At 37.6% G+C, this 27,273-nt stretch overlaps 2 protein-coding genes across 2 annotated transcripts; both read right to left on the reverse strand.

The window, feature by feature from the left end:
- Nucleotides 1-210: 210 nt before the first annotated feature.
- LOC100257571 (polyribonucleotide nucleotidyltransferase 2, mitochondrial) lies at nt 211-26,552 on the reverse strand. Its single transcript, XM_010662584.3, has 16 exons — nt 26,112-26,552; nt 17,134-17,289; nt 16,863-17,033; nt 14,761-14,886; nt 14,522-14,683; nt 14,266-14,385; nt 8,950-9,087; nt 8,706-8,868; nt 8,174-8,299; nt 7,631-7,761; nt 6,995-7,214; nt 6,800-6,883; nt 5,945-6,024; nt 3,587-3,730; nt 1,627-2,355; nt 211-820 (listed from the first exon to the last, which is right to left on the reverse strand). Exons 1-16 carry the CDS (start codon nt 26,445-26,447, stop codon nt 713-715), a joined length of 2,994 nt encoding a protein of 997 aa, XP_010660886.1. The 5' UTR covers nt 26,448-26,552; the 3' UTR covers nt 211-712.
- Nucleotides 20,926-22,277, reverse strand: LOC132255113 (uncharacterized). Its single transcript, XM_059742848.1, has one exon. The coding sequence runs from the start codon at nt 22,265-22,267 to the stop codon at nt 21,146-21,148; it is 1,122 nt and encodes a 373-aa protein (XP_059598831.1). The 5' UTR covers nt 22,268-22,277; the 3' UTR covers nt 20,926-21,145.
- Nucleotides 26,553-27,273: the final 721 nt, after the last annotated feature.

Below are 27,273 nucleotides of genomic sequence, written 5' to 3' on the forward strand. Positions count from 1 at the left end.
TAGTTTAGTGTTTCCCAAAATAATTATAAATAAATAAAAAAGAAAAAAATCACCTATCGGACGATTTTTCACTCTAGGATTTTGAAGAATTTTCAAAATATTGTCGAGGAGAGAGGGGGAGAGAGAGAGAGAGAGAGAGAGAGAGAGCAATAAGCAATACAATTACTTCAAAATGGACTTCTAAGGGTTAAAAGGGGGAGAATACAAGACTAATTCAGAAATCAATCAATGTAATAAAACATTCTCACTAACAGTTCTTCAATATAATGCAATTTGTTTTTCCTTCCTTTTGACAACCTTCAGATGCCTAAAAATTACTCAGAATGTAATGGATACCAAAATTTACAACAAAATTAATGTGGACCCGATCAAAGATTCACCCAACCAAAATTTTGGAAAATCAGGAGCCACGCATTTCTAAAATATGACACTAGTTTATTGACCTAGCAAAGAAACTAGTCTCAGTCCCAGAGCCAACCTTTGTGATGACCCTATAGATTTAACCGAGTGGCAGAAGCTTTTGCTCAAATCAAGCTACATTATCCATCTGGTTATGTACTGTAAGGATATCCAAGTTTCATCCGTGTGCATTTTCTGCAAAATTTGTGTTTTAAGTTCTCTTCTGCTGACACATGATTTTCTTTCACTGATATGTCGTCGCCGGTCGCCACCTAGGGGACATCATTCTCAGAAAATGATAGCCAATGTAACACTACTCATCTTCCACCAAAGACATTACTGGAATCCCCTTTGTAGAAAAACTGGAACACATGACATGCAACTCATCACCAACCTTAAAGTCCCTCTTATCATTATCACCCTGCAAAACAAGAACATACAAGCATTTTAAATTCATTACCTTCCCACATAGCAAACAGTAACTATCACAGGACCAGCAAAGGAAAAATGAAAAAATGAAAGAAAAATAAGCATACTCATAGTGTACTTGATAAACATGCTGTTTTAATTCAATAAAGTAAAAGAGCTAGTATTTTAGAGCTTAGAGGACCAAATGTCATTTATGGCAAACAAAGTTACCAAGCCTTAAGGCTTCTATAAAATATGGGGTATGTCACTCACAACAGTGAAATTGGTTTGCCATATTTTTCATGCAGATTAATTCTTTGGGAATTAAAATTAAAACAATAGACCATCATCAAGTTTTCAATTAGGATTAAATATAACAAAAATCTAATCAACTTGACAGCATAAGGCTAGATAACTTTTACTCTGTTATTGCATTGTCAAGAAAAAAGGGAAAGAAAGAGAGCTGGATCAAGGTCATAGGTGCACAGTTTCAGTCCTCAAAAGGATTATTCAAAATTTATTGCAGCCTTGGAACTAAATCATACTTCATCAGCATTAAGAGCACAAACACGAGCAAGAATTATTGAAGCCTTTACATAGTTCTTGTTCTCCCACCCACAACCAAAACACACCCAGCCCCAACCCAAACTATGGCCCCCTCCCACAACAAAATAAATAAATAAAAATAAAATAAAGATTAATAAAGCCCCAACAACATTTATTGCAGCTTAGGATTAAATCATATTTAATTACCAATATAACAAATTAAAACTAGAAACTGATAATGCTGCTGGCAAATCATGAACAAGTTAAACATACCTCAAACCGATACATTCCTCGAATTCCACCACCCAAATCAAGGACTAGCCCATGGGTACGAATTTGATACACCTTGGCATTGAGCTTCATTCCAAGCTTCAGGTTTTTTGCACCAGTGCAAGTCTCAGGTACTTCTTTAGTATCATTTAAATCATTTTGAGAATTTGCATTGAATGCAGAGCCATGTTTATCCCCATCTTCACCCATACTTAAGATAGTGAAAATGGAGTTTATATCTTTCTCCTTTTGTGAGGATATTTTTGACTTTTTAACATTTTTAGCTGAATCAGACATACCATTTTGAGGTGGAGATGTTTTTAACTTGTCATTGGAACCCGAAATGCTTCGGGGTTTAGAGGTATTTCTAGAACTCTGATTGAAGCCAGCAGATTTTTCCTCCTCATCACACTCAGCAGCACTTCGAATTAGAAATGATGGTAATTTAGAAGTAGGCAGGCTTCCTTCACTGGTTTCATCTTTGGCAACTGGCAACTCTTCCAGGTCAGAGTTCTGCTTTTCTTCACTGTCAGGAACATCCCCAATTGATGCCCACACACTAGGTGCTTGTTTGGTAATAGGAATGGATCCTTCAACCACATTATTCGTGTCAGAGCCTGGTCGGGGTAAAGTTGATTTGAGTGATAATTTGATGTTACCACGAACATCCTGCCCTATGCACATTAATGAAATCTGCTGGCCAATAGACACTACATCTGAAACGCGAACGACCTGATGGAAGCACCAAAACAAGATGCATAAAGAGGAAGCAAAATGGTAAATACCAATGAGTACTTCTTTAGGCATCCAAATTGGGGTAAAAAACATGGTGAAGAGTGTAAGCAATTGTCCAATAGGGACAGTCACCAGCAGGGAGCAGTGTACTATAAATCATACCTTAGAGGTAATTTCTGATGCTACTGTTTCCATCATGCATTGTATTCGTTAAGCAAAACAATCTCATTTTGCAAGAAACATTTTCCAGGATTTTTATGAAGGCCAAAATTCTGGAAATAAGAATATCTAGATGATAGAAGAAATTCAAGCCTGATTCTGACTCACCACAACGTATCATGAGACACTTCCTTTATATACTTAATTCAAATATCTACTTTGACTACAAGGGAGGGATTTCATGGAATGGGCCTTGATTAAAACATCAGGTGTCTAACTAATATCCACCGGTGTCAATCATCTCCACTGAAACTCAGTAACATAAACTAACTAATATCCACCTGTTCCATTATTTATTATTTAAAAAAATTAAATAAATAAATCCTCCCTCCCCCCCAAAAAAAAAAAAAAAAAACATTTACATAACATACAGTCTTGATATATTTTTAACAATATGTTCCATAACCTGGAATACTTTATTAGTTTAAGCTATCCTTACACATTGCCCTTTAACAGCAATGTGTTTGACTGTTAAGACCTACTTTTCTTTAATCAGCATTATTGAGACCCATTTCACATCAGTGTCACATCTCAAATTCCAAATCAAAGTTTTCACATGTAGGTAGGTATACAGACCAATGACATGTACAATTAATCTTTTCTGGGACTTATACTGGCATCTGCATAATGTTTTTCACAAATTTGTCTTCCATGACTTTCAATCATTTCTATTGCATCTCAGGGATGGTCAAAATGGCTCACCAAAATGAAATTTAATACCTTGATGACACAGGTCGAATTATGCAGGTTAAACATCATAGCATGTAAAACCAGCATGGAACAGAAGTTTCACATGATACTGACAAAAAAGAAAGGAAATGCATCTCCTTCTCTAGCGTGATGTTGAAAACAATTGGAGTGCCAACGATTAAACAATATAAAACTGGATCCAGTATAAACAAGAAAATATCTAAATTAGTCCAGACAATAACCTTTCACCATTAAATCCTTAAAAGAAAAAGTGAAAATAAAATGGGACTGCTCTTAAAGCCATACTCTTCTTACATACCGGTTCATGAGATAACTCAGAAATGTGAAGGAGGCCTTGCTGGCCACCATTAAACTCCACAAAAGCACCATATTCTTTTACTGAAGTTACCACACCCTTGTAAATACCTCCAATTTCAATCTCACGGCCAACTATAAAATCAACCTGATGAGACAAAATAACAATTCAATGAACTTCGACTCCAAAAAAGGGAAATCAAGATATCGCAGGCACATATGTAACTGAACCATAGACAAGATGAAAATCATTAGGTTAAGAAATGTCTAATGCACATGGTGCAAGTATCACGTGTCTACATTCATAGATTTATCTCAGCCATAAAACAAGGATAATAGTAACTTCAAATGGCAGCCAGTAAGAGCGTTTCAAGCAAGGAAACCAAAGGTTCCTTACCCCTCCATGCCTGCCCTGCCACCCCAAACCCCACCCCCTGGCCCCCAACATTCCCCAAAAAGGAAAAAAAAAAATCACAATTCAAAGAGTAAAATGATACAGTTTGAGTTAATATACATAATGGCTCATAACCATTGATTAGAAGAAAACCAAGTAAACTGAGATGCACTTGAATACCAAAGCCAAAGTGCTCAGGAAAATCCATTCATGCCTGACCCTGACACTATGAAGCCTATCAGCCAGTATATTGCCAAATGAAGTATGATTCATTTCATGAAAAAATTGTTGTTGCAAAGAAAAGGGCTTCTCAACCAGAATCGCATTAAACTAGGTCTTACATCCCAAATGCTTCCTTAAGGAGTAAATCTCAGAGAATGAACCACTCATTTATATCTATTTAAAAAACTGTACCATTCTAGAGTAGATCGATTTTTCCCACTTTGACCACAACTATGTAGTTGTAGTGCTTGGGGGAAGGATTTCTCATCCTTCTTTGTACTTTCTTGATCCATGATAATGAAATGTTTGTTTCTCATCAAAGGAAAAAAAAAACCATTATGACATTCTAAAATATGGTTGGATTGTATGCAACAGAGTTTTTGAAGGGGAGTCATTTCCAGTTACTTTTAACTACTTGTACATCATCACGAGAATAGTCTATCCAAGATGAGTATGGACTTTTCCAAATCATTACTCATAATTATTCATGTTGAAAAAACTATTAGTTGGACAACACATATGAGATAGAAGAACCATGTTTCATAAATGAGGCTTATGAAATAAAAATTTCCAGGACTAGTCTCCATGAGAATTCAACTAAAAATTTATCAGGTGCATTTTTTGTTAAAAGTAAAAGGTCTACACTACTTAAACACGTGGCAAGTAAAAAATAGACCCAACAACTGAATCTCAATTTTATTTCCTCCATGTTACGAGAAAAAATTTAATCTCTTCTAACAGTCTTATCATTTTGAGAATGACAATTGAGTCCCTTCAAATCAGGGGATAAAAGAAACATTGCATTTAAATACATTGGTGAACAAAACTTCTCTAGTTGTTTTTTTCCCAAGTAGAAGCTTCCATAGCTGGTTTAATATTAAGAATTTATCTACAGAGTGAAATCTAATGCAATTTGATATATTCTCATGATTTTTTATTTTTTATTTTTGGATAGATAATGATTTATTTTTATTTTTTTAAGCTTGATATATTCTCATGATTTTGATTAGCAGTTAATATTAATAAAATTATTCACAAGCACTACACACATTGAAAAACTTCTAATTTATAATCTTTGTTTTTGTTGATTTTGTTTTATTTTCTCTACAAGAAGGTATACATAAGCACAGTTTAATTTTCTGCAAAGCATTCACAAGATTGCTCCTCAGATATATTTATCATGGCCCTAGAAAACTTACAAAGCACATTTTTTTTTCTGATTTTATTTCCATTTTTCAAATCTTTTTAGAGAGAGGATACACTTTTTTTTTTTGATAAGTAAAAAAAAAAAAAAAAAAAAGCTATTTTAGAGAGAGGATACACTTATGTATTTCATTTAAGTTCTTTAATCTTTTTTAATCTTTGAAGATTTTGATTTGATGGACCAAGCTATTTTACAGTCCTTTATCCACATGTTTTTGGAGTGGGACAAGGTGCATTTAAGCTATAGCTTGTTGTCTTTATTTGAATTTATTGATTGATTGGGTTGTAAGTGAGGAGAGGGAGTGGTTTTTTGTTTATCTCTCCCTTTTTTTGGCCCTGTATACATCATGTATACTTTTGTGCGCTTCTTTGGCGCCTTTAATACAATTGCTTTTACCTATCAGAAAAAAAAATATATATATATATATATATATATATATATATATATATAGTTGCATTACTTCAAAATTTACTCAAAAGTTATGCCACGGGCAGCCTTGATATAACTCAATGAACACAATAACAGCAAAAAGGAAGGAATACCTTTTCTTGTACTTTATCCATCACACTTTGATTCTTAGCAACGACAGTAAGTGTTCCATCACTGACAGAGATTCGTGCACCTGGATCACAAAAAGTTTATAACACATGTCATAAGAGCAGTACTCATTTATTAATGTCTGATTTTAAGCCAGATTTAAATTTTCTATATCATAAGCAACCACAATTAGCTAAAACCTCCAACAACAATTAAAGAACTGTGCAAATAAAAAATCAAAATACAAGGTTATTCTATTCAAATCTATAACTCACTGAATAAGCACCAGAATATTTGAAACATTCATGCATGTTCTTGTTAAAAATTACACATTTTATATATACACCAATCTTAGGGCAGTGCTTGGATGTCAAAGTGACATGACAGCTCTACCTGTAAACTTGCTTAAGCAAAATCCTAAAGGCAAAATCATCCATCAGAAATAAACATGAAATTACCTTATCAAAACCAATGATAAAAGATTCAGGCAACCAGCAACAAAAACAATGATAGAAAGGAGCCACGTTAGCTCTTAAAAGGAAGTTGCAAAAGTCATCAGGCCTAACCAGGAAAGTATAATTCCTGAAGCCATGCAAATGTACTTTTAAAGGCAAAGCATGATATTACTGAAGGAATTCCAGAACTTGCATATTGACAGAATTCTCATTCAAACAGAGTGAAGATTTGAAGGGGTTCATTTCAAGGAAATTGGAAAAAGATTATCATCTTATACTGCAAGGGCCTACATCATTTGAAGGGGTTAAATCATTATACAACAGCTCAAAGCCTATTTCTTTCATGCGACTGTGACTATAATTTGGAATTAGTAATATTGGTGGCATGTTCAAGTTTAATCAAACCTGTTTCTTCTTCGATTTTTCTCTTTAGAGCACCCATAGGCCCAAGCAAGCGGCGAAGTGAATCATTGCTGAACTTCAATGTGGCTGCAATATAGATCATAATTTTTCAAGTTAGAGCACAATATTATAATCAAAATAGTAAAGAGTTTATTCCAACTAGAAAACAAAAGGTGCAATGGAAGAGAATTGTTCAACCTAATCGAGGTGAATTCCTGTAATGTTGAGTACGTGGTGCATTTATCTCTTGCTCCATGCGATCAAGGATTTGAAGACGACCCCTGAGTGCAGGCTCTAAACATTCACAAATAATATCTAAAGGAATTCCAGCAGGCTTTATATCCAACTGAATAGCAGTTATTCCTTTTCGTGTTCCGGCAATTTTAAAATCCATGTCTCCCAGATGATCTTCCAGGCCCTAGATAAATTAAATTTCAGCACTCTCTTATATCCACCACAGCAGTAGTGAAAAGCTAAAACAGCAAGGTTTCTGGAAGCTAAAAGATTCAAAAATAAAGTTACAAAACCTAAATACTAAATGAATGCCCCCCAAAAATGTAAAATATTTCCTTCTGAACAAAGGTTTAGAAGATTCAAAAACAAATTTAAAAAACCTAAATACTAAATGAACACCCCCCAAAAATATAAAATATTTCTTTCTGAACAAAGCTTAGGCAAATTTAAATCAATATGGACACACACACACATGCCTACCTGCCCGCACTCCCACACACACTATAGGAATAGGAAAATACGGTAAATGAATAAAAAATAAAATTCCCACAACCATAAGGCAGAAGGAAATAATTTTAACAAGTCAAGTAGAAATCTCACCAATATATCAGTTAGTATGCGATAATCCTTAATTGTGTTAGTTGAAGGGTCAACTTCAGTAACAAGACCCACAGAAATGCCTGCTACATGTTCCCTTAGTGGAATGCCAGCATCCATTAAAGCCATGCTACCTAACCAACAACACACCCCAAGACAAGAAGTTAGTATGCAGTATAGAAAACTCCTAATGTGTAATCAGATAGAAACACCATCTCAAGCATGACTAACATTGAAACACAGGCCAAGAGGAAGTTATGTGCATTCATATGCATTACATGAACCCCAATCCATCAAGAAATTTTAACACAAACGACTGGCCACTAGTAAATTCTTTGTGCACATATCTACTGGTAAAAACAATTCCAACCACCAGAAAAATACAAGAGAACAAAAATCCCTTCTCAAAAACATACCAAGAATTAGAAAAATAGGACACAAATGATGGTGGGAGTTCAAACAGGACGAAAGACACACTTGGCATCAAAATTAGGGCACAGCTGAATCCTTATGGGAGCCATTATAGCAGTAGGTTGAAAGGGATACCTCCACAGACAGTTGCCATTGATGTGGAACCATCAGAAGCCATAACCTCAGAATTGATACGGACTGTGTAAGGAAACTCTTCTTCAGGAGGCAACACTGCAAGCAGAGCTTTCTCTGCAAGGGTGCCTGCAAACAGTAAAGCAACCAAGCATGAATTAATGCATTATAAAATTCTTTAATTTAGTTAATAAATGAAGTATTGTATAGACAATTATATATTTATTAAGTTGAATAGAAACAAAAAGGTAAAAAATGATGCATTCTCCACATGATAAAAAATTTATTACATTCGAAGCATTTTCACACAATCATTTTCCAGAAATTGATAGCAAATACAAAGTACAGCTTTTGGAAAATTCAAAATTGCAAATATCTATTTGGATTAATATATTCTCATGATTTCACTTATAAACTCTTCATATAAGTAAGCTGCTGTGGATCCTATAGAATTTAATATCAAATACCGCAATAAGAAAACAAAAGATAAGTTCATTAACATGACATAATGACACTGGAAGAGGGATTAGTTTACCATGCCCAACTTCACGTCTGTTCAAGCCAACTCGTTTACCAACTTCATTAATTGAGAATGGGGGGAAACTATAGTGAAGCATGAAGCGCTTTGTTGGAGGACCGACCAGAGAATCCAGTCGTTGAGCATCACCAGGTGCCCCAAGTGTCACAGTACAAAGGACCTTCACACAATTTTTCAATGTCTCTAGTACAATTAGTTATCTAATTCACCCAGAGCATAAGTAAAAAACCTAGCACGATACCTGTGTATCTCCACGTGAAAAGAGTGATGATCCATGCAATATAGGTAAATTGCCAGATTCACAATACAAAGGCCTAACTTCATTGAGATGCCTTCCATCAACTCTAAGTCCTTCTGCAATAATCCTTCTGCGGACAACCTGATATTCTCACAGAACTTAGATTTTCCAACTTAGATGTGAGACCCAAGATAAACAAAATGTAGAAGACAGAGAGAAATATAATTAAAAGTCAATAATCCCTCAAAGAGCATCCTATTGCCAACTCCAGATGCATTCCTCCAAAATCTACTTCCCAAATGCCAAATTCAAATTATCATATCATCACTAGTTAAGGATGGAACTATTGGTATTGACGAAAATATTGATGTTGACTTCATGGAAATATCAATGGAAATACCAATATTGTTGAACAACCAATTTTCCTAAAAGTGCAAGCTTTTTGGACTTGGGTCCACAATCTCATGCACTCTAACCCTCTCTTCCTCACATGCAGCCTTATACCCCACATGTAAAGAGATAGACAAGCTTCTAGGCAAACAACAACAATTAGCCTCTTTTGGGCTTACACAAATTATGGAAATAAATATGAGGTGAGGCTCGAACACATAGCCTCCCACCAAACAAGACTCTGATACCATTTTTAAACTACCAATTTTCCCAAAAGCTTAAACTTATAGGATTTTGGTCCACAGTATATATCAATATCAATATTGATATTGATATTATATATAATTATAATATATCGGTATGTTGTTTTTTGGCGCTTGTTAAATATATTATATATATTTATCCTTGCTTATCAAGTTAAAAATAAAAGAAATCAAATAAATTGACTGCAAAACATGAAAATTTTGAATACAACTTTGAAAAATGATAAAACAATCAATAATGGACAAATCAAACTTGTTTTTTTAATAAAGTAAGATGCATATGACAAAATTAATGACTTCGAAAGTGAATACATTAAACATTAAATCAATTCGAAACTAAATTATGTAACTACTGACTAATATTCTAAATAAAACTTATAGATGCACATAAATTATGTTTAGAAATTAAACTACATAATTTATAAACTAATTGCTTACATTCAGATTCAACCATATTCAAATTGCATATTAAATAAGCTACCACTTAAAAGAATGCTACATCTTAGAAAAAAAAAATCATGTTAACTAAACTACTATGAAATTAATATTGAATAAGTAAACTGACAAAATAAACATTTTCTTTTGAACTCATAATCAATCCATTGATATTAAAAGTTAGTAACTTAACATAATTAATTAGTGAATCTTTAATTAGTAAAGATTTAAACTTGAGTAGCACAACCCAGATAGGAGTGAGAGAAAGGCAAAGAGGAAAAACAGAGAGGGAAGCCAAATGAGATAAAACTAAGAGATGGGGATTAAATAAGAGAAAAATAATGGAGGCAGCTTATCCATAGGAATTGGAGTCCAACTAGTCGTTGGAGGCCCAAAGTAATTATTAGAAACAATAAACGGGAGGCTCCGACAGTCATGTTGATATTTTTCTGAACTATTGCCAAAATATTGGGAAATATCAGCGATATTTGGACACATGCACCATTAAATTTTCCTCGTATCAGCAATGTTGATAGTTTAAGCAAACTTTGGTGATATATTAGTGACATTTTGAGGGCAATTTGTAGTTTTTACCCCCATCTCCTTGTATCAACACACTCCCAAATTATGGATATTTCAATGGAAATATAGGCAATATCAATTTTTTCATCCTTTTTGATAGGCAAACAAGAATATATAAAAAAACAACAATCATAGAGTAGGGGGCACACCCAAGTACACAGAGGTATACAAAGGATGCCAAAACAAAAGGAGAAACACCTCAAACAAGCAGCAAACACTCTCTCATTTACACTCAACCAATCAATAAAATCAAACAAGGAAACAAGACCATCTTCAATATGTTGGCGAATCCAATGGAAAAAGATACAAAATAAAGGAGTCCTTTAGTGTTTGATTTGAGTGATGAATTCCATCAAAGTATTTGCAATTGCTCTCTTGCCACAGAATCCAAAACAAGTAAAGAGGGGTTGTCTTCCAAATATTTTTTTCTATTTTTTACTAACAACACTCCCATGCCATCCCTTTAGCAAGCCTTTTAAAAAGGGTGAGGATCTAAGAAAAGCCAGAGAGAAAACAATAAATGTCAAAGACCCCTTGCCTTTCCACAATGGATTAGCCTATGATTAGTTGATTCTTCTAAACTCAAACACAAACAGAAATGGTTAGTTAACACCTAAATCAGGATGAAAATATCAATTTCGACGGATATATAGGTAACTTGATTTTATGGATATATCGAGATATATCAATGGATATTTTGACATAAAATATTGGTAAGCCGAAAATTGATCAAAACTCATAAAAATATTAGAAAAAAACTTCTAACAAATGATAAAATATACAATAATACAAGTATTGAATTTTTTATTGAAGAAGTTGATAATGATATTTAGACAAGTTTTTTATTCCAAAAATATTAATAATTTTGTTTATAAATTTATACTTGTTTTATATTTAGTTTGTATATAAAATACATGATAAGATAATTAAAATCGACTTATTTATAATAATTTTATTTTAATTAATTTATAATATAAAATATAAAATTTATTTATATTTGTAAAAGATATTATAATATATATATATATATATATATATATATATATATATATATATATTGATACTCATATTTAGCACAAATGAATATATGGTGTAATGAGACAGGACATTCTTCACAAATGTGAGGTCATTGGTTTGAGCCTTGCTCCTGTGTGCAATTAAGTTTTAATGTAAAGTATAGTTGCCCACATCGACAATCTGAAACACAGCCAAGCTTTATTTAAAGGTTGGTGCCCCTATAACAGCATGGCTGATATTGTGGGCTAGTTGGGCTTACTGGGTTGAGTTTCTCCTGGCCCAATGCACAAACGATTGCAATTTTTGGATGAACCCATTGAAAGGTGATGATGTGGCACCGAAAAAATCGTCGATATCATCGAAAAATCGATATAATTTCAGTATTTTGCGAAAAATGAGAGAAAATTCCAAAAAATCAAATGAGTGATATATCTGTCTTAGTTGTCGTGTCAAAGCCCTCCGATATCCGAAATATCGGTTATATATCTCTAATATATCCCAACATTTCAAACCTTGCACCCAACCTCTTCTCTTAAGTTGATCTAAGGTCAAGAACCTTTCCTAAACAGCCTCCCTAGAAAAAAATTACTCATTTTTAAAGGTGCCCAAGACCCCCACACTACCTTTGAGGGAAAAGAAACTCCTCCATCCAACTCGTAAGGAAAAGTAGAAAGATTTCACCAAGAAGGTCTCTCTCTTACTAACCGTCCAAATCAGCTTATCTTTATCCTCACTGCACTTCTTAAACATTTAGAACTCCTAAGTAACTCCTCAATGTTGTGTAGCCCCCACTATTGAAACTATCTTGTGAAACCCAGGTTTCACACAACCTGCCCACTAACGACCTCGAGTGTTCACCACACAAGCCTCCTTATTAGAAGCTAAAAAGAAAAAAGAAGGAAAAAAGTGCTTTAAAGGAGCATCCTTACACCAAACATCATGCCAAAATTTTGTTTTTCTTCCATTGCCAACCATAAAACCTGTTCTAGCCTTAAAGGCTTCCCAACCTCTTCTTATCACCTTCCACAAGCCAACACCATAACCCTCCCTCCTTACAAGAGAGCACCATCCTCCAAGTTCTTCCCCAAACTTTCCCACTATAATCCGTCTCCAAAGGAACTCCCTTTTCAAAGCAAATCTCCAACACCATTTTCCAAACAAGGATTTATTAAGAGAGGACAAGGCCCTAATACCTAGCTTTCCCAAATTCTAATCTTTGCAAATGGAAGACCACTTGACTAGATGAGGTCTTTCCTTAAGGTCTCCTTTCCCCCACAAGAAGTCCCATTTAACTTTTGCCAATCTTAAAGCCACTGCTTTAGAAATGACAAAAAGAGGCATAAAATAGATAAGCAAGCTGCAAAGAATACTTTTAAGCAAAGTGAGTCATCCATCCTTTGAGAGTTATTGTTTTTCCCAAAGAACTAACCTTTTATGGAACCTCTCTTCAACCACATCCCACGCAGATGGGGACTTGAATGGAGCACCCAAAGGCAAGCCTAAATAAGTAGTTGGAAGCTTCCCCACTTTGCAACCCAACCATAAGGCAAGCTCCTCAACATTAGGAACCTCCCCCACAAGAATCAATTTGCTTTTATCCAAATTAATTTTCAATCTTGAAGGAGCTTCAAACTCAACTCAAGTAAATCAATTGGTATGAGCAAGGCTCACAAAATAGTAGGGTATCATTTGCAAATAGAAAATAAGAAAGCTCCACTCCCTCTCTTCTTCTGCCTCCTAACTTGAAGCCTAAAATGAAGTGTCCTCCCCTAGCTTTCTCAAAAGAATACCAAGGGCCTCCATCATAGCACAAACAGATAAGGTGATAGAGAATCACCTTGCCTCAATCCCCTTGAGCTCTAAAAGAAACCAGAAGGTGAACCACTAACTAAGACCGAAAACCTAATTGTTGAAACATAGAATTGGATCCAATCAACCCACCTCCACCCAAGACCCATTTTATGCAACACTACCAAAAGAAAGTTCTAGTTCACATGGTCATAGGCTTTCTCAATGTACAACTTACAAACCACTCCCCCCTTTTGGCTCCTCAATCTTAAATCTATGGCCTCATTTGCAATTAGGGTAGTGTCTAGGATTTGCCTACCTTGCAAAAAATCATTCTAGGAATCGGACAACACTTTGCTATCACTTCCTTCAACCTATTTTTAAAAACTTTAGCTAGAAGTTTATACAAACTTCCCACTAAACTAATTGGTTTATAGTCTTTTAAGTCTTCAGCCCCCTTTTTTGTGGAATTAAAACTTTAGCTAAAAAATTTTCATCCTTGTTGCTAGTAAGGTTATATCACCCAATAATATCCCAGAAGTTAACAAAATTTATAGGTTACTCAAGAAATAATAAAAAATACCACCCCACAAACATAAATATACTGAGCTATATTTGTAACTTTCATAAGCAAGAAAAAGATAGAGAAACGTGTACTTCAATAACAATTGCAAGAACTAGATGTGCTAATAGAAAAGTTTTCAAGAAAATAAAGTTCATCCTTGTATTTTTAAATTCATATTAATCAACTGTTATTTCTGTTAAAATTACATTTTCAATCAACAAAACTTAAGCAAAAAGAAGCCACAGGATCTTGGTGTAAATCTCTGGTGGCACAGCTTACCTCTTTCCTCACTGTGTCAACCACTTTTGGTAGAACTTTTAAGCTTTCTTCATCGCATTCTTCTTCGAGGGCTCGTTTTACATCTTGAGTGATTAGATCTAAAGCTTCACCACGTTCGAACTGCATGTGATAGGACAACAATAAATCATCTAATAGAGATGTTGGAGAGGAAATGTCACCAAGCACCATAAGGGGAAGATTCCTCAAAATTAATTAAATAACAATTATTTATTGCACAAGTAGGGATGCCAAGCACCTTGCCATATGTATGATCCGTGAAAACAGCTTCAATAGGCGCTTCTGCCAAGTTCCTGACTTTCTCAAATGTTATATCTGACACCATAGACAACGTATATTCCTTTTTACTTTTACCAGCCCTAGCTGCCAATCTGATTTGTGGTTCAAGATATCTAACTGCCTAAACAAATAAAGTCAAGCATCTTAGAAAAATTCATTTATTAGAGACACATGTGGAAAATGCCATTTATTACTCACCTCAGGGTGAGCCAGCCTTAGCGCAGCTTCTAGATCTTTCTCAGAAATCTCACGGGCTTGCACATCTATCATCAAAGTTTTATCCCTTGTGCATGCATACACCAAGTTGAGATCACTTAAACTAAGCTGCAACATGTCCAATATGCATACCAAACAATCAGTATATGCGAAAAATTGCTAGTGGTATGATCCTAGATGTGAGATTTTGTACTAGTATGATGGTGTATGTGCAGTGCATTAGGATATTGAAGCAATAGGAACAACTCCAAGTTAGGTTAAGCTAATTCATGCTGGCATTATCATAATCTTGAATTCCTATAAAGCTAATATTAAAGCAATGCAATGCTAAAATCAGCACATATTCTATAAACACTGCTACAGTGAGCAATCAAAGTAAAGAGAACCTAAACATGCAAAAGAATTCATTGAGAACTCAGAGGTTCAAGTGATCAAAACAATACATTCTGAAGTCCAGGTTCACAAAACAATACATTCTGGAGTCCAGGTTCACAAAACAATACATTCCGAGGATAAATAATTCTCTGTAAAGAAGCAGTCCAATAAGAAGCTTAATAAGCCGAGCAACCTATCAGCTCGGGCAAGCCACTCCGACCTGACCATCTCTGATGTACTGTGTCCAAACTTTAAAATCTAAAAAAAATAACACTGTAAATCCTAAGTTGAACTGGAATCATTATTCCAAACATTTGTAATTTCACAAATCTGATGATACTAAATTTTAGTAATAAAAATACAACCACAAGTGTTTTTGCTACAAAATACAGTGTTCTTGAAAATGCATTGAAAATGCATGATCTTTCAATTCCACTTCTCACAATAGTCACAAACTCAGAGGGACTTGCAACAAATATGACAAAGGTGGAAAAGAAATTAAGCCTCTGTACAATCAATAAAACACCCATTCTCCTGATTTTCATTTTCAGACCCTACAGAAGTTGCTGTCAATTATTTTAGTTTTTCATGCTAAAATGCAAAGCAAATAAGCTTTTCTTAAAACAAACAAAAGAAAAATCAAGACATCAAGATGTTGCTGAAAAATCAAGAACTCTATCAAATGACTAGATCTGAAGGAAGCATATACAAGGGTATTAGTAGCCCCCTGATGGCACCGTTCTGCACAAGGCCAGTGGGTAGCACCTTGAACCCTCACACATGGCTTATGGCATGAGGGTAACATGCCAAGTGAAGAATGAGGTGTTTGAGAGTGATCAATGCAAATCAACTGTGTAGGAGACATAAGGGTTGGCAGTGCAACAAGCTGAATTCATCATGTGGTGTGCAGGACTGCAGCCCACAGACATCCTACATGTACAGCACTTAGCACAGGCCACACACAACACATGGTGACAACATGAGTGGCATGACAACTGCTGAAAATTGAAGGTTCAAATTTTGGGTGTTTGATAAGGCACAATGCCATGACATGGTGTAGCTTGACGCTACCCCAATTCCCACAACTAACTTATTTAAATTCAAATGGGTTGCTTGAATTCAAATGGGCAAATGCATGTTTGAGAGTGTGTACCAACAGTGTATATTTAAGCTACTGCAAGAGGATGTTCTCTATGTAGGCTAAGTGTTGGAACACTTAAAAAAACAATTTTGTGTTCTTGTATACTAAATATTTAGGACTTGCCTTCCTATAATTGCATTGCGTTCTTTTGTATACTCCCCATGTACATTGGTGCACCTTACCCTTTCCCTTTTGTATCACCTTCTTGTACATCAGTGCGCCTTAGCATTTCCCTTCTGCATTACCTTCTTTTCCCTATTTATAAGATTATTTGTGTGCTTATCAAAAAAACAAAAAAAAAAACAACTGTAATGAGTTTTCTTTCTCTATTGTTGCCTACTAATTTGATTGAGGGCCAACTACATAGAGACTTAGTGCCAAACATTCACATGAAAAATAATATGCAGGGGGTTTTTGTGGGTGTGACAACTACCAAGCATTGAAGAAAATATAATTTAATATGAAATAACTGAAATGACCCTAGGAACATGAGATAATTGATGATTATGAACAAGAAAATTAAGAACTGCCATCACTGGGCAAACTAAATTTAATATAACTGCAATACCTCATCCATGCTAGGGTTAACAATAAACTGCCCACAAATCCTCCCTATACGTATAACTCCAATGGGGCCGCCCCAAGGAATATCTGATAACATTAGAGCAGCAGATGTTGCGTTAGCTGCCATTACATCTGGATCTTGTTTCCCATCAGAAGAAAGAACACTTGCCATTACCTATTAATGCACAATATGGATCAATCAATAGTAAGAGCAGAAGAGTCACCAAAAGAAATTCATCAAGAAGTAGGAAACAACCCAAACATTAACAATTTACCTGAACCTCGTGATAAAAGCCAGCAGGAAACAGTGGTCTTATTGGTCGATCAATAAGACGACCACATAAAAGTTCCCTCTCTCTTGGAGCACCTTCCCTCCGCATGAATGTGGTTGGAATCACACCTTGTGCAAAGTGCTTCTCTTGATAGTCAACCTTATAAGAAGCAAAAGCTCTTTAGAACAACAGAGCAACCCATGAGCATATATACTATTCAATAAAAGGCACACTGCCTTTTTAAAACACAATAAAGGCAAACAAGAGAGGAATGTTATCTAATTAGCTAACTTTTCCAAAACCATAAACCTAAGTAAAATGGTAATATCATCAAAGGAAAAGGCTGACTTAGTATGAGCAGCAGATTTTTCTTCTTCTGCACTCTTCTATCAAAAATTATGAGGCATTCACCAAAAGTGGAGATTAAATGGTAAGTTTTTCAGCAAAGACAACTTGGTACTCATTTGATATCCTTTTGTCATTTCTACCTTTTCCTGCTTTGGATTTCCTTTTTGTCAACTTTCTTTCCTTTCTTTTTAGGATAAGAATCTCTTTCTTGATCTATTTGATTTTATTTTGACCACTAACTAGTAAGGATAGGAGATGCCCCTCCTCCCAATTCTTCTAGGATTTCTAGAAAGCCAAGAACTTGAAGATCGCATGACTTCTGACCACTAAATCTCCCAACATCATATGTCCTCCATGATGACATCCACTGAGAGCTGCCAGAGGAGTTAAGTCCAAGCTTTTCTTAAGCTGATATATATAATGTAAATGTTCCCCTCCACCTGTACGCTTCAGTATCATTTCACAAATAAAAACTATAATCTTGACAAATTAACGATATCAAAATACAATCTGATTTCCTAATATCCATGTGCAGGTTATAATCTTGACAACCCCCCTATTTGCAAGTACCATACTGTCAAATGGATGAAAAAGGGACACCAACCTATTTCGTCTTATTTGATAAAAAAGAAATAGTTTTGACAAGAGTTGCAAGTATGTGTTTCAAGGGGCAATTCTCATGAAGTTAAGAAAGAAGTTTAATCTTTAACAAGGATACATGACATTAAGTATTTCCTGACCAGGACAAAAAGTCCGACTGTAGAGACTTCTTGGTCTAGTTTCCAACCTCAATTGCTCTTCCCTTGATATGATTTTCTTTTACAACAGAAGTATAATTTTACAAATCAATCTCTTATCCAGATTACGCATGATATGACTGAATGTCAAGTTTAAAACTTTTCTTAGATTATTAACCTAATCTAAACAATATCAAAACCTTCCCATACTTCACAATCAACAACAACAATGTGTTCATGGTTCTCAGAAAACACTCAGAAATAAATGGGAAATATCAACCTTCTGATGCATGCAAAAGTTGGAAAAGCTCCACAAAATACAAAGACCCATGAATCAGAACATATAATTAAAGTAAATATGTAAAATATTGCTAAAGTAATCATCTATTTTTTTGATAAATAAGCACAGAATATATTGATAAGAGGCCAAAAAGCCACAACGTATACAGGGAGTATACAATCTAGCTAATCCTCACAACCAAAAAGAAAGCAAAAAAAACCCCACCAGCCCTTATCTGGAGGCTATCCACTCCAAGAAGCCTATAAGAGACAGCGACCTCTCTCCACTATACATTCTCGCCCAACACCATAAATTACAGACAAAAGAATTTTTTAATTTCCGAATATCTATCACCCCCCCCCCCCCCCCCCCTAAAAGCAAGCCTATTTCTTTCCTTCCAAAGAGTCCAAAAGATGTACAACGGTATAGACTTCCATATCTTTTTCCTTTTTTTCCCTACAAAAGGGCCCCTCCAGCTTAAGAAGACCTCCTTTACAGTTTCTGGAAAGACCCATTGAACACCAACCAAAGCACATATCATATCCCACAGGACTTTTGCCACTATACAATGTATGAGGATGTGATTTACAGTTTCCTCTTCGTAGCCACACAAGAAACAACGATTAGGGAGTTGCCACCCTCTTTTCTGAAGCCTATCTAGCGTAAGCACCTTGCCCCAAGTAGCTTCCCATGCAAAAAACAAAATTTTTGTTGGAACTTTATCCACCCAAATGCTGTTTTTCAGAAATTTGTTAGCCACGGTATTTACCACCAAGTTGTAGGCTTCTTTTACTTTAAACTGCCCGTTTCTTTCCCCTTTCCAAAAAACTGCATCCTCTTCTAAAGTAGGTTTGTACCCCCTCAAAATATGAAGCAAATTACCTACCATATCCAACTCCCAATCATTGAAACCCCTCACAAACCTTAAATCTCAATCTCCTTGGCCAACATTCTGATCCCACATTTCTTCTACTGTGCTATTCCTATGAGCAGCCATCCCATAAAGGTGAGGAAACCTTTGAGATAGCACTGTACAACCGCACCAAAGATCATTCCAAAATCTGATTTTGGTACCATTCCCCATAGTAAAAGCCATATTTTCCCAACACCAATCTTTTTCCTTCATAATTTCCTTCCAAACCCCTACTCCAAATGTCCCATTAGCCTTTTTGGTCATCCAACCAAATCCCTCTTGCCCATATTTCGCCCAAAGCACTTGCTTCCATAGATTTTCCTTTTCACAAGCAAACCTCCAAATCCATTTTCCCAACAAGGCTTTGTTTAACGGAACTAGCTTCCTTAAGCCAAGCCCCCCATTTTCCTTCTCCGTACAAACAACCTCCCAATTAACAAGGTGCACTTTCCTTTCCAAGTTTCCTCCTCCCCAAAGAAAATCCCTTTGCAATTTTTCTAGCCTTCGCGCAACCGACTTGGGCATACGGAAGAGAGACATTTGATACAATGACATACTAGCCATCGTGCTCTTTATGAGAATAAGTCTCCCACCTTTGGAAATATATTGACGTTTCCAATGCGCAAGTCTTCTCCTCATCTTCTCTTCCACCCCATCCCACACGGCAGTACTCTTGTTAGGAGCCCCCAAGGCAGCCCCAAATACACAGAAGGCATAGAACCCACCTTGCAGCCCAATTCCGCTGCCATCTCCTCCATCTCTTCCACCTCGCTAACTGGAATTATTTCACTTTTATCCAAATTGATCTTTAACCCTAAAGCGGCTTCAAACCAAAACAGAATCCAACTCAAATAAGTTAGATACTCCTTCCTAGCCTCACAAAAAACCATAGTATCATCAGCAAATAACAGATGGGATACATGCACCGGCTGCCTTCCTCCTCCTCGGATCCTACACCCTGACAAAAATCCCCCTTCAACAGCCCTCCTAATAAGATTGCTCAACACTTCCATTCCCATCACAAAGAGGTAAGGGGAAAGGGGATCTCCTTGCCTCAACCCCTTAGAACTTGGGAAGAAACCTACCGGCACTCCATTCACCAACACCGAAAATTTGGCTGTGGAAATGCAACTCCACATCCAACCCAACCACTTTGATCCGAACCCCATCTTTCTCATGACTTTCATCAAAAACTGCCAATTTAAACTGTCGTAGGCTTTCTCTATATCCAGCTTACAGATGAGACCTTTCTCTTCCCTTTTTTGTCATGCATCAATTACTTCATTTGCAATTAAAGAGGCATCAAGGATCTGTCTGCCCATTACAAATGCATTCTGATCAGTGGAGACCACTCTCCCTATCCTTTCTTGAGTCTATTGGCTAATACCTTGGCCAATAGTTTGTACAGCCCCCCCAAAAGACTGATTGGTCTAAATTCCCCAAGATCCTCTACGCCCCCCCCCCCCCCCCCCCTCCCCTTCTTGGGTAACAATACCAGAAATGTATTGTTAATGTTCTTGATGAAGGCACTTTGCTCATAGAACTCTTTAAACAAATCCAAAACCTCCTCTTTAACTAGAACCCAGCATCTTTGCCAAAATGCCATAGTAAAGTCATTCGGTCCTGGGGCTTTGTCCCCATTCATCTCCATCAGGGCACTATGGATTTCCTCCTCAGAGAAAGGGTGCTCCAAGTTCTCTGCCTCTTGCTGATTTAATTGCTCTAACTGCAGCATTTCTATATCCGCCTTCCAATCTGAATTTTCTGTAAGTGTTGAAAAGCATTAACAACCCCTTCTCTCACATCCTTCTCCTCAGTCAGCCACACCCCATTTATCTTAATTCTGTCCATATGATTGATTCTACGATGGGCAGCTGCCATGCGATGGAAGTAGCCTGTATTTTTGTCCCCTTCCCTTAACCATAATTCCCTGGAATGCTGCCTCCAGTGAGTTTCCTCCAAAGAAGCCCACTTAGCATAACTTTCCTTTGCTTCCTTTTTTGAAATTGTTTCCTCTTCTGATAATCTTCTCTCACTTTCCACCATGTCCCAGTGGTCCACTAGTTGAATGGCAGCAGCTTTATTGTCTTCCAATCTCCCAAACACTTCCCTATTCCACACTTTAAGCTTTTGTTTCACTTCTTTCATTTTTGTAGCCAACCTATAGCTAGCACTGCCTCTCACCTCTATTCCCTGCCACCAGCTATGGATTAACTCTTGAAACCCTTCAACTTTAAGCCACATGTTTTCAAATCTAAACGGGGAAGGACCTCTTCTCACAGCACCACCCTCTAGCAACACAGGAAAATGGTCCGAGACAGGCCTAGACAACCTTTTTTGAATCACACTACTGAATTGATCTAGCCAACTAGAAGTAACCAAAAATCTATCCAACCTGGCCCAATACTGATTATTTGGCCCCCCACTCCACGTATATCCTCCTCCTTGCAACGGGAGATCAACCAAGCCTAACTCATCTCTAACCTGAGCAAATCTCCTCATTGCTGCAGAAATTCTCCCTTGCCTATTCCTTTCACTTTGAGAAAGGATAACGTTAAAATCCCCCCCTACACACCAGGGTTCTTCCCATAATCCTCTGATTGCCCCAATCTCATCCCACATACAATCCCTCTCATTTTTGGTGAACGGGCCATACACCCTCGTGAACACCCAAACAGTTCCATCTTCCACCTTCCTAAACCGACATGAAATAGAGAATTGACCCTCCTCCCATTCCAACAACTCCAGCAACCTTTTATCCCAACAGATCAGAATGTCTCCTGCCGATCCAGAGGCATCCAAAGCCCTCCAATCTAAGTATCTTCCCACTCCTATGCTTCTTACCACCCCCTCAGACATCAACTGAATTTTCGTTTCCTGAATACAGAGTAAATCTACTTTCTGACTTCTCACAAAGGCTTTAATTAATTTCCTTTTAGAGCTATCATTTGCTCCCCTCACATTCTAGCACAATATTTTAAGCTTCATTGACTTCTACGAGTTGGCACCCTCTGTCCTGTAGAGGACTTCTCTGCTTGCTTCCTCCCTCATAGTTGATTGAGCATTCAAGCCTTTTTAGTTCCCTTTCAAATTTTGTCTTCTCTAACGCACCTCTATTGTATATCTTTTCTCTTCTTTTTCTGATTTTTGCCAGGAAATTCAATATTTCCTTCTCCAACCCTGCTGTCGAGAAGCCCAAAAACTGACTGAATTTGGTCAGATTGCAATCCTCCCATCCATTCTCCCTTTCCTCTCTAGCTTCTTGAGGCACTGCCAAATTTGAGCCTCTCTCCCACTCCTTATCGTTATTATTAACAATATTAACTTCAACCAAATCCCAGCACCCACCACCATTCTCGACAGATTTAATCATGATCAGCAGGGTGTCCTTTTGGATCTCCTCACATGCAACCCCAGAATGATCGTAATACTCCCCCTCCGGAGTCCGATCAAAAGGAAGAGAAAAAGAAGAAGAGTACCCCGAGGCCCTAACCCCCCTTTGAATCAGAACAGACCCATACCTCGATTCCTCTTCGATTAAAGCCCGATCAGTCACTGAATGAGACGGTGCCATTTGCTGTTTCCATTCGTCTTCCTTCTCCCTTATTTTGAAGAATTCATCTTCACTATTTCTTTCATAACTGTAATCAGCTCGAGCCCAGAGAGAAGCCCTCTCTAAGTTACCTTTTCTGCTCTCAAGCTGGGACGGGCCTAGACATTTCCCCGCCAGTCCATTACTCCCAGAAAATTCTGGGCTCGCACCAACGTCAGCCCACCAAATTGGCTTAGAATAGGACGGCCCAATCCCAGGCCCAGCCTCATCAATCACCGCCCCTTTTAATTTTAACCCTGTTAATGGGCTCGTTATAATTTTATCCCCCCATTGGGCCTTAGAAGATAGCGAATCATCTCCAGGCCCGGCCCCAACGATCGCCACCCCATGTCGGTCTGCAGATGGGCTGAACCCTGGGGATTTACACTTCAAGTCCGGCCTACCTGCAGACGGGCCTGACTGGAAAAGCCCATCCTCTTGATCCAGATCCAGAGAAACCCGGGCCTCAAACCCTGCTTTGGCCCGCTTACCAGTCCCATCTCCACCCGCCCCTCTGACCTGCCCATCAATCCCCGTCAGTAGGCAGCAGCAGCGCCTCGGGCCTCGCGCTTTCCAACTCTCCAACGGGCGGGGTAGCGCGTGCCACAGCGTCACCCCTGACCTCCTCCCTGTATTCTCCCTTCGAACGGCTGCCAGTTGACACCTTCCTCATCTCCGGCCTCACTTCCCACCAGAGAGATAGAGAATAACATACCTCCTCCACCACTATGTCTAGCCTGCTCGGCAACACTCCATTCTTTGTCTTGACTAGGATGTGAGCCCATTCCAGGTCCACCATCTTCTCCGTCTGGGGATCCATGGCTGCAAAACCTCCACACTCGTCCCCCACTTTCCGCAAGATGGAAGGAACCCACAATGAAACTGGAAGCCCTAGAATCTTTACCCATACTTCCTTCCTACTCCCACCTTCTTCCTCACAACCACACCTAGGGCTCCATCGTTCCAGCCCCAGCTGGACACCTCCCACCTGCCTGTTTCCAGAGGAAAGAACACGATTGGCTTCACCCACATACTCAAACTCCAAAAGGATCCTGCCCTTTTCCAACCTTGCCAACCCTAGCTTACCCTGCAACCCCCAGGACCTCGCCATTAACCATCCTAATCTCTCCATATCCACTCCATTTGCTGAGCTAGAGTTCCAGCTACCTACAAGGCAATGCTCCAATTTGCGCAGGTCACCACTGATTTCCTCTCCTCTCACTTCCACTCTTACCACTTCACCCCCCCCTGCCATTCGACCCCTTCACCATTTCCGCGAACGACCTATCCATTCTTGGTTTCACCATGACCCTTTCCTCCTGCTTATTCTCCTTTTTGCCAGTGCTTCCAGCCAACTTTTGTAACATCTCCGCCATGGAGTTCCATCCCCCCCTCTCGCCTCTCCCTTTCGGTATAAAAATACTAAACCTCCTCTTCTCCTGGTCGACCACCCCTAATCTAATAAAATACCCTGCTTTGTTCTCATCCCACACCAAAGAATAGGTTCTCCCATTTTCCCTCCAACCCCTTTCCCATTTTCCCATATCCTCTGCCTTGATACACTGGTTCAAGCTATCCAGGAGAACTTCTACACTCAACGGCCCCATACGGACCCAAGATGAAACCCCTCCCTTGCTCTCCACAATAACGATTTGGGTTTTGCCCTGTTTCTCCTCCACCCCGATCTCGAAAATCTTTGACTCCACCCCAAAGCTCCCCTCTTTCCTTCTTCTCCTTCTTCGCTTTTCCTCTCGAAAATCTCCCTCATCGCCCTCACTCTCTCGCTCCATCCTGAAGTAATCATCTATGACAGCTTCATAACAAATGTTGTGTCTTCTTGTGCAGGAACTGCAACTTATGTGTGAATAAATATATCATGGAAATCAGTTCCAGCTGGAATGATCAAACTGAAATGCATGTTTAAGCATTTTCTTCCCACTTTCTTCATTCCTCCAAAAATCAAACAGAGACTAAAAATTCAATTTAGCTTTATGGGCATTTGGTTGGAAGTTGTCTTGAATTCTTACTAGAGAAGATTTGTCTTCTAGAATTCTTTTAAGAAAACCTTTTCTGGTTGAAACAGAAGTTACTTACATTCTTTTTTTTTTTTTTTTTTATCATAAGTTACTTTAAAAAAATTTCTTGATAGGCTTATAATTTTTTTTAATATGCACGCCAAATATTATAGACAGCCTCTAATAAAGCAGCACACCAAGGTATACCGGATTTTTGATAGGCATATAAATTGGATTTACTAAAGGAGCCTACAAAAGGGCCATGGGTTTAAGAATCTATAAAAAGAGATTCACTGTGTGGTTTTGGTTGCACTCGAAGTACAGGGGTGTTGCCCATCTTATGGAGCGGGTTAAGTTAGATCATGGTGGCTAATGCGACCATTGGTTCACTGCATTTCCCTTTTTGGGTTTTATTTCCAGTGCTTGTTTTTGTAGCCTTGTGATAGACAACTTGTATCTAATGAAGTTACTTTTGGTTTTAAGCTTTGGGGCTCTCCGCTAGTAAGTTTATTTACCTTCTTGCAGCAGACTCAGCACTATTGGATGATGAATTTGGTATGTGGGAATAGGAATGGAAATAGGATGGACATGAAGGTGAATCACAATACCATGTAGAAGAGAGGAATCAAAATCTTAGTGAGAGTGGAATTTGATTCCCGTACTAATGAACTTTTTATTCCTATTCCATTCTAAAAATAAAAAAATCCAAAAGCATTAAGGAATGGAAATGGAATTCATCTCTATTCCGGCATTCCAAACACGACCTTAGTCCATGCGCTCACTTTTTGCCACCAGAAAAACCCAAATCAGCCACTTTGGCAGCGCCAACAAGCGGTATCAGAACTCCCAGAAGTTCCTACAATTTTACAATTAAGCTTGAGAAAATTTGCATTTTATTTCCACCTCAGCTAAATTTCTCTAGGATTTTTTTTTTTCTCTGCAAACAAGCAGAGCACCCAGAAAATGGTAAGGATAGGCATTAAAATCAAAAAATAAATAAACAAAACATCAAACACCACAGCTTAAAAAAAAAAAAAAAATCAGGTTAAGGAATGAACGTGTCTATTAAATTTCCATGAATTGTAATATTACATACGGTGAGTGGCAAGAAATCACGAGCTGCGTCGCCTTTGGATGAAGCAACGGTGGAGAGGACTTTGGTCTCATCCATGGACATAACAACTGCGCCATTAGCGAACCGAGCGATCTTGCCGGTTTCGAAAGTGATCGAGCGCGATCCGATTTCAAACTCCTCTTTGAAAGTTTCTAGAACTTTCATTCCGGGGACGGGGATTTGTTCGGAAATGGACGGCGACGAAGATGCAAAGCCGAGATGGCCACTGCAAATTGTACGGTACCGGAGGGATCTCCACGTGAGGTATAGTGGCAGCGACGTGAGGAGAGGGTTTCTTCTGCTCGCCATGGCTGCCATGGCAATGGAATCAGAATAGAGAAAGACAGAGCTGCCGAGGGTTTAGGGTTTAAGCGGTTTTAGCGCCAGATAGACTGAACTCTGAAGGGGTTTTAGGGGGGGTGCAGAATTACTACCCGTTACCTACCTTACCGTATAAGATCTCCTCTCATCACTTTTTTGGGCCGAATGCAGGCTGGCCCAAGTTAGATTAGACCCAAATTTGACTCTGAGCCTCTCCTGCAGGCGGGTTCAATCTAGGGGCCGAAACGAGGCAGGTATTACCCGCCCGGTCAATCCCTACTAGCGCATGTTTGGGTTAACTTCTCATCCACCTGATCCCCTCGACCAATGATCATGTTTAATGGTGGTGTTAAATCCTTATTGAAATATTATGATTAGTCCTGAAAGACTTAAAGTCTATTTGGTAATTATTTTAAGAAATGCTTTTAATATTTCGAATACTTTAAAATTTTTATCATTCACAAGTGTTAAAATTTCTAGAAACGTTTTCTATGATTATTCTCTAATGCACTCTTAACATTCTATAAAATAATTTTAAAAACCTTTCTTCAATCCCATTGTTTTTAAAAAACAAAATTTTATTTGAAAATTTTAAAACAAAAAATAATTTTCTTAATTTATTTTTTAGGAATATACTATATGCTTGAACTTCTCAAATTGTTCTATATCATTTTTCTTTATAGGTCAAAATGTGATAAAAAAAAATACAATTAAAAACTCCTCAAATTTGTTTTAAAAAACAACTTATTTTAGAAAAAAATTATGAGCAAATTGTTTTTTGTTATAAGTTTGTTAAAGGAGGTTTTTGACCTAAACAAAAACA

Source organism: Vitis vinifera, chromosome 14 (genome assembly GCF_030704535.1).
Source record: "Vitis vinifera cultivar Pinot Noir 40024 chromosome 14, ASM3070453v1".
Lineage (NCBI taxonomy): Eukaryota > Viridiplantae > Streptophyta > Magnoliopsida > Vitales > Vitaceae > Vitis > Vitis vinifera.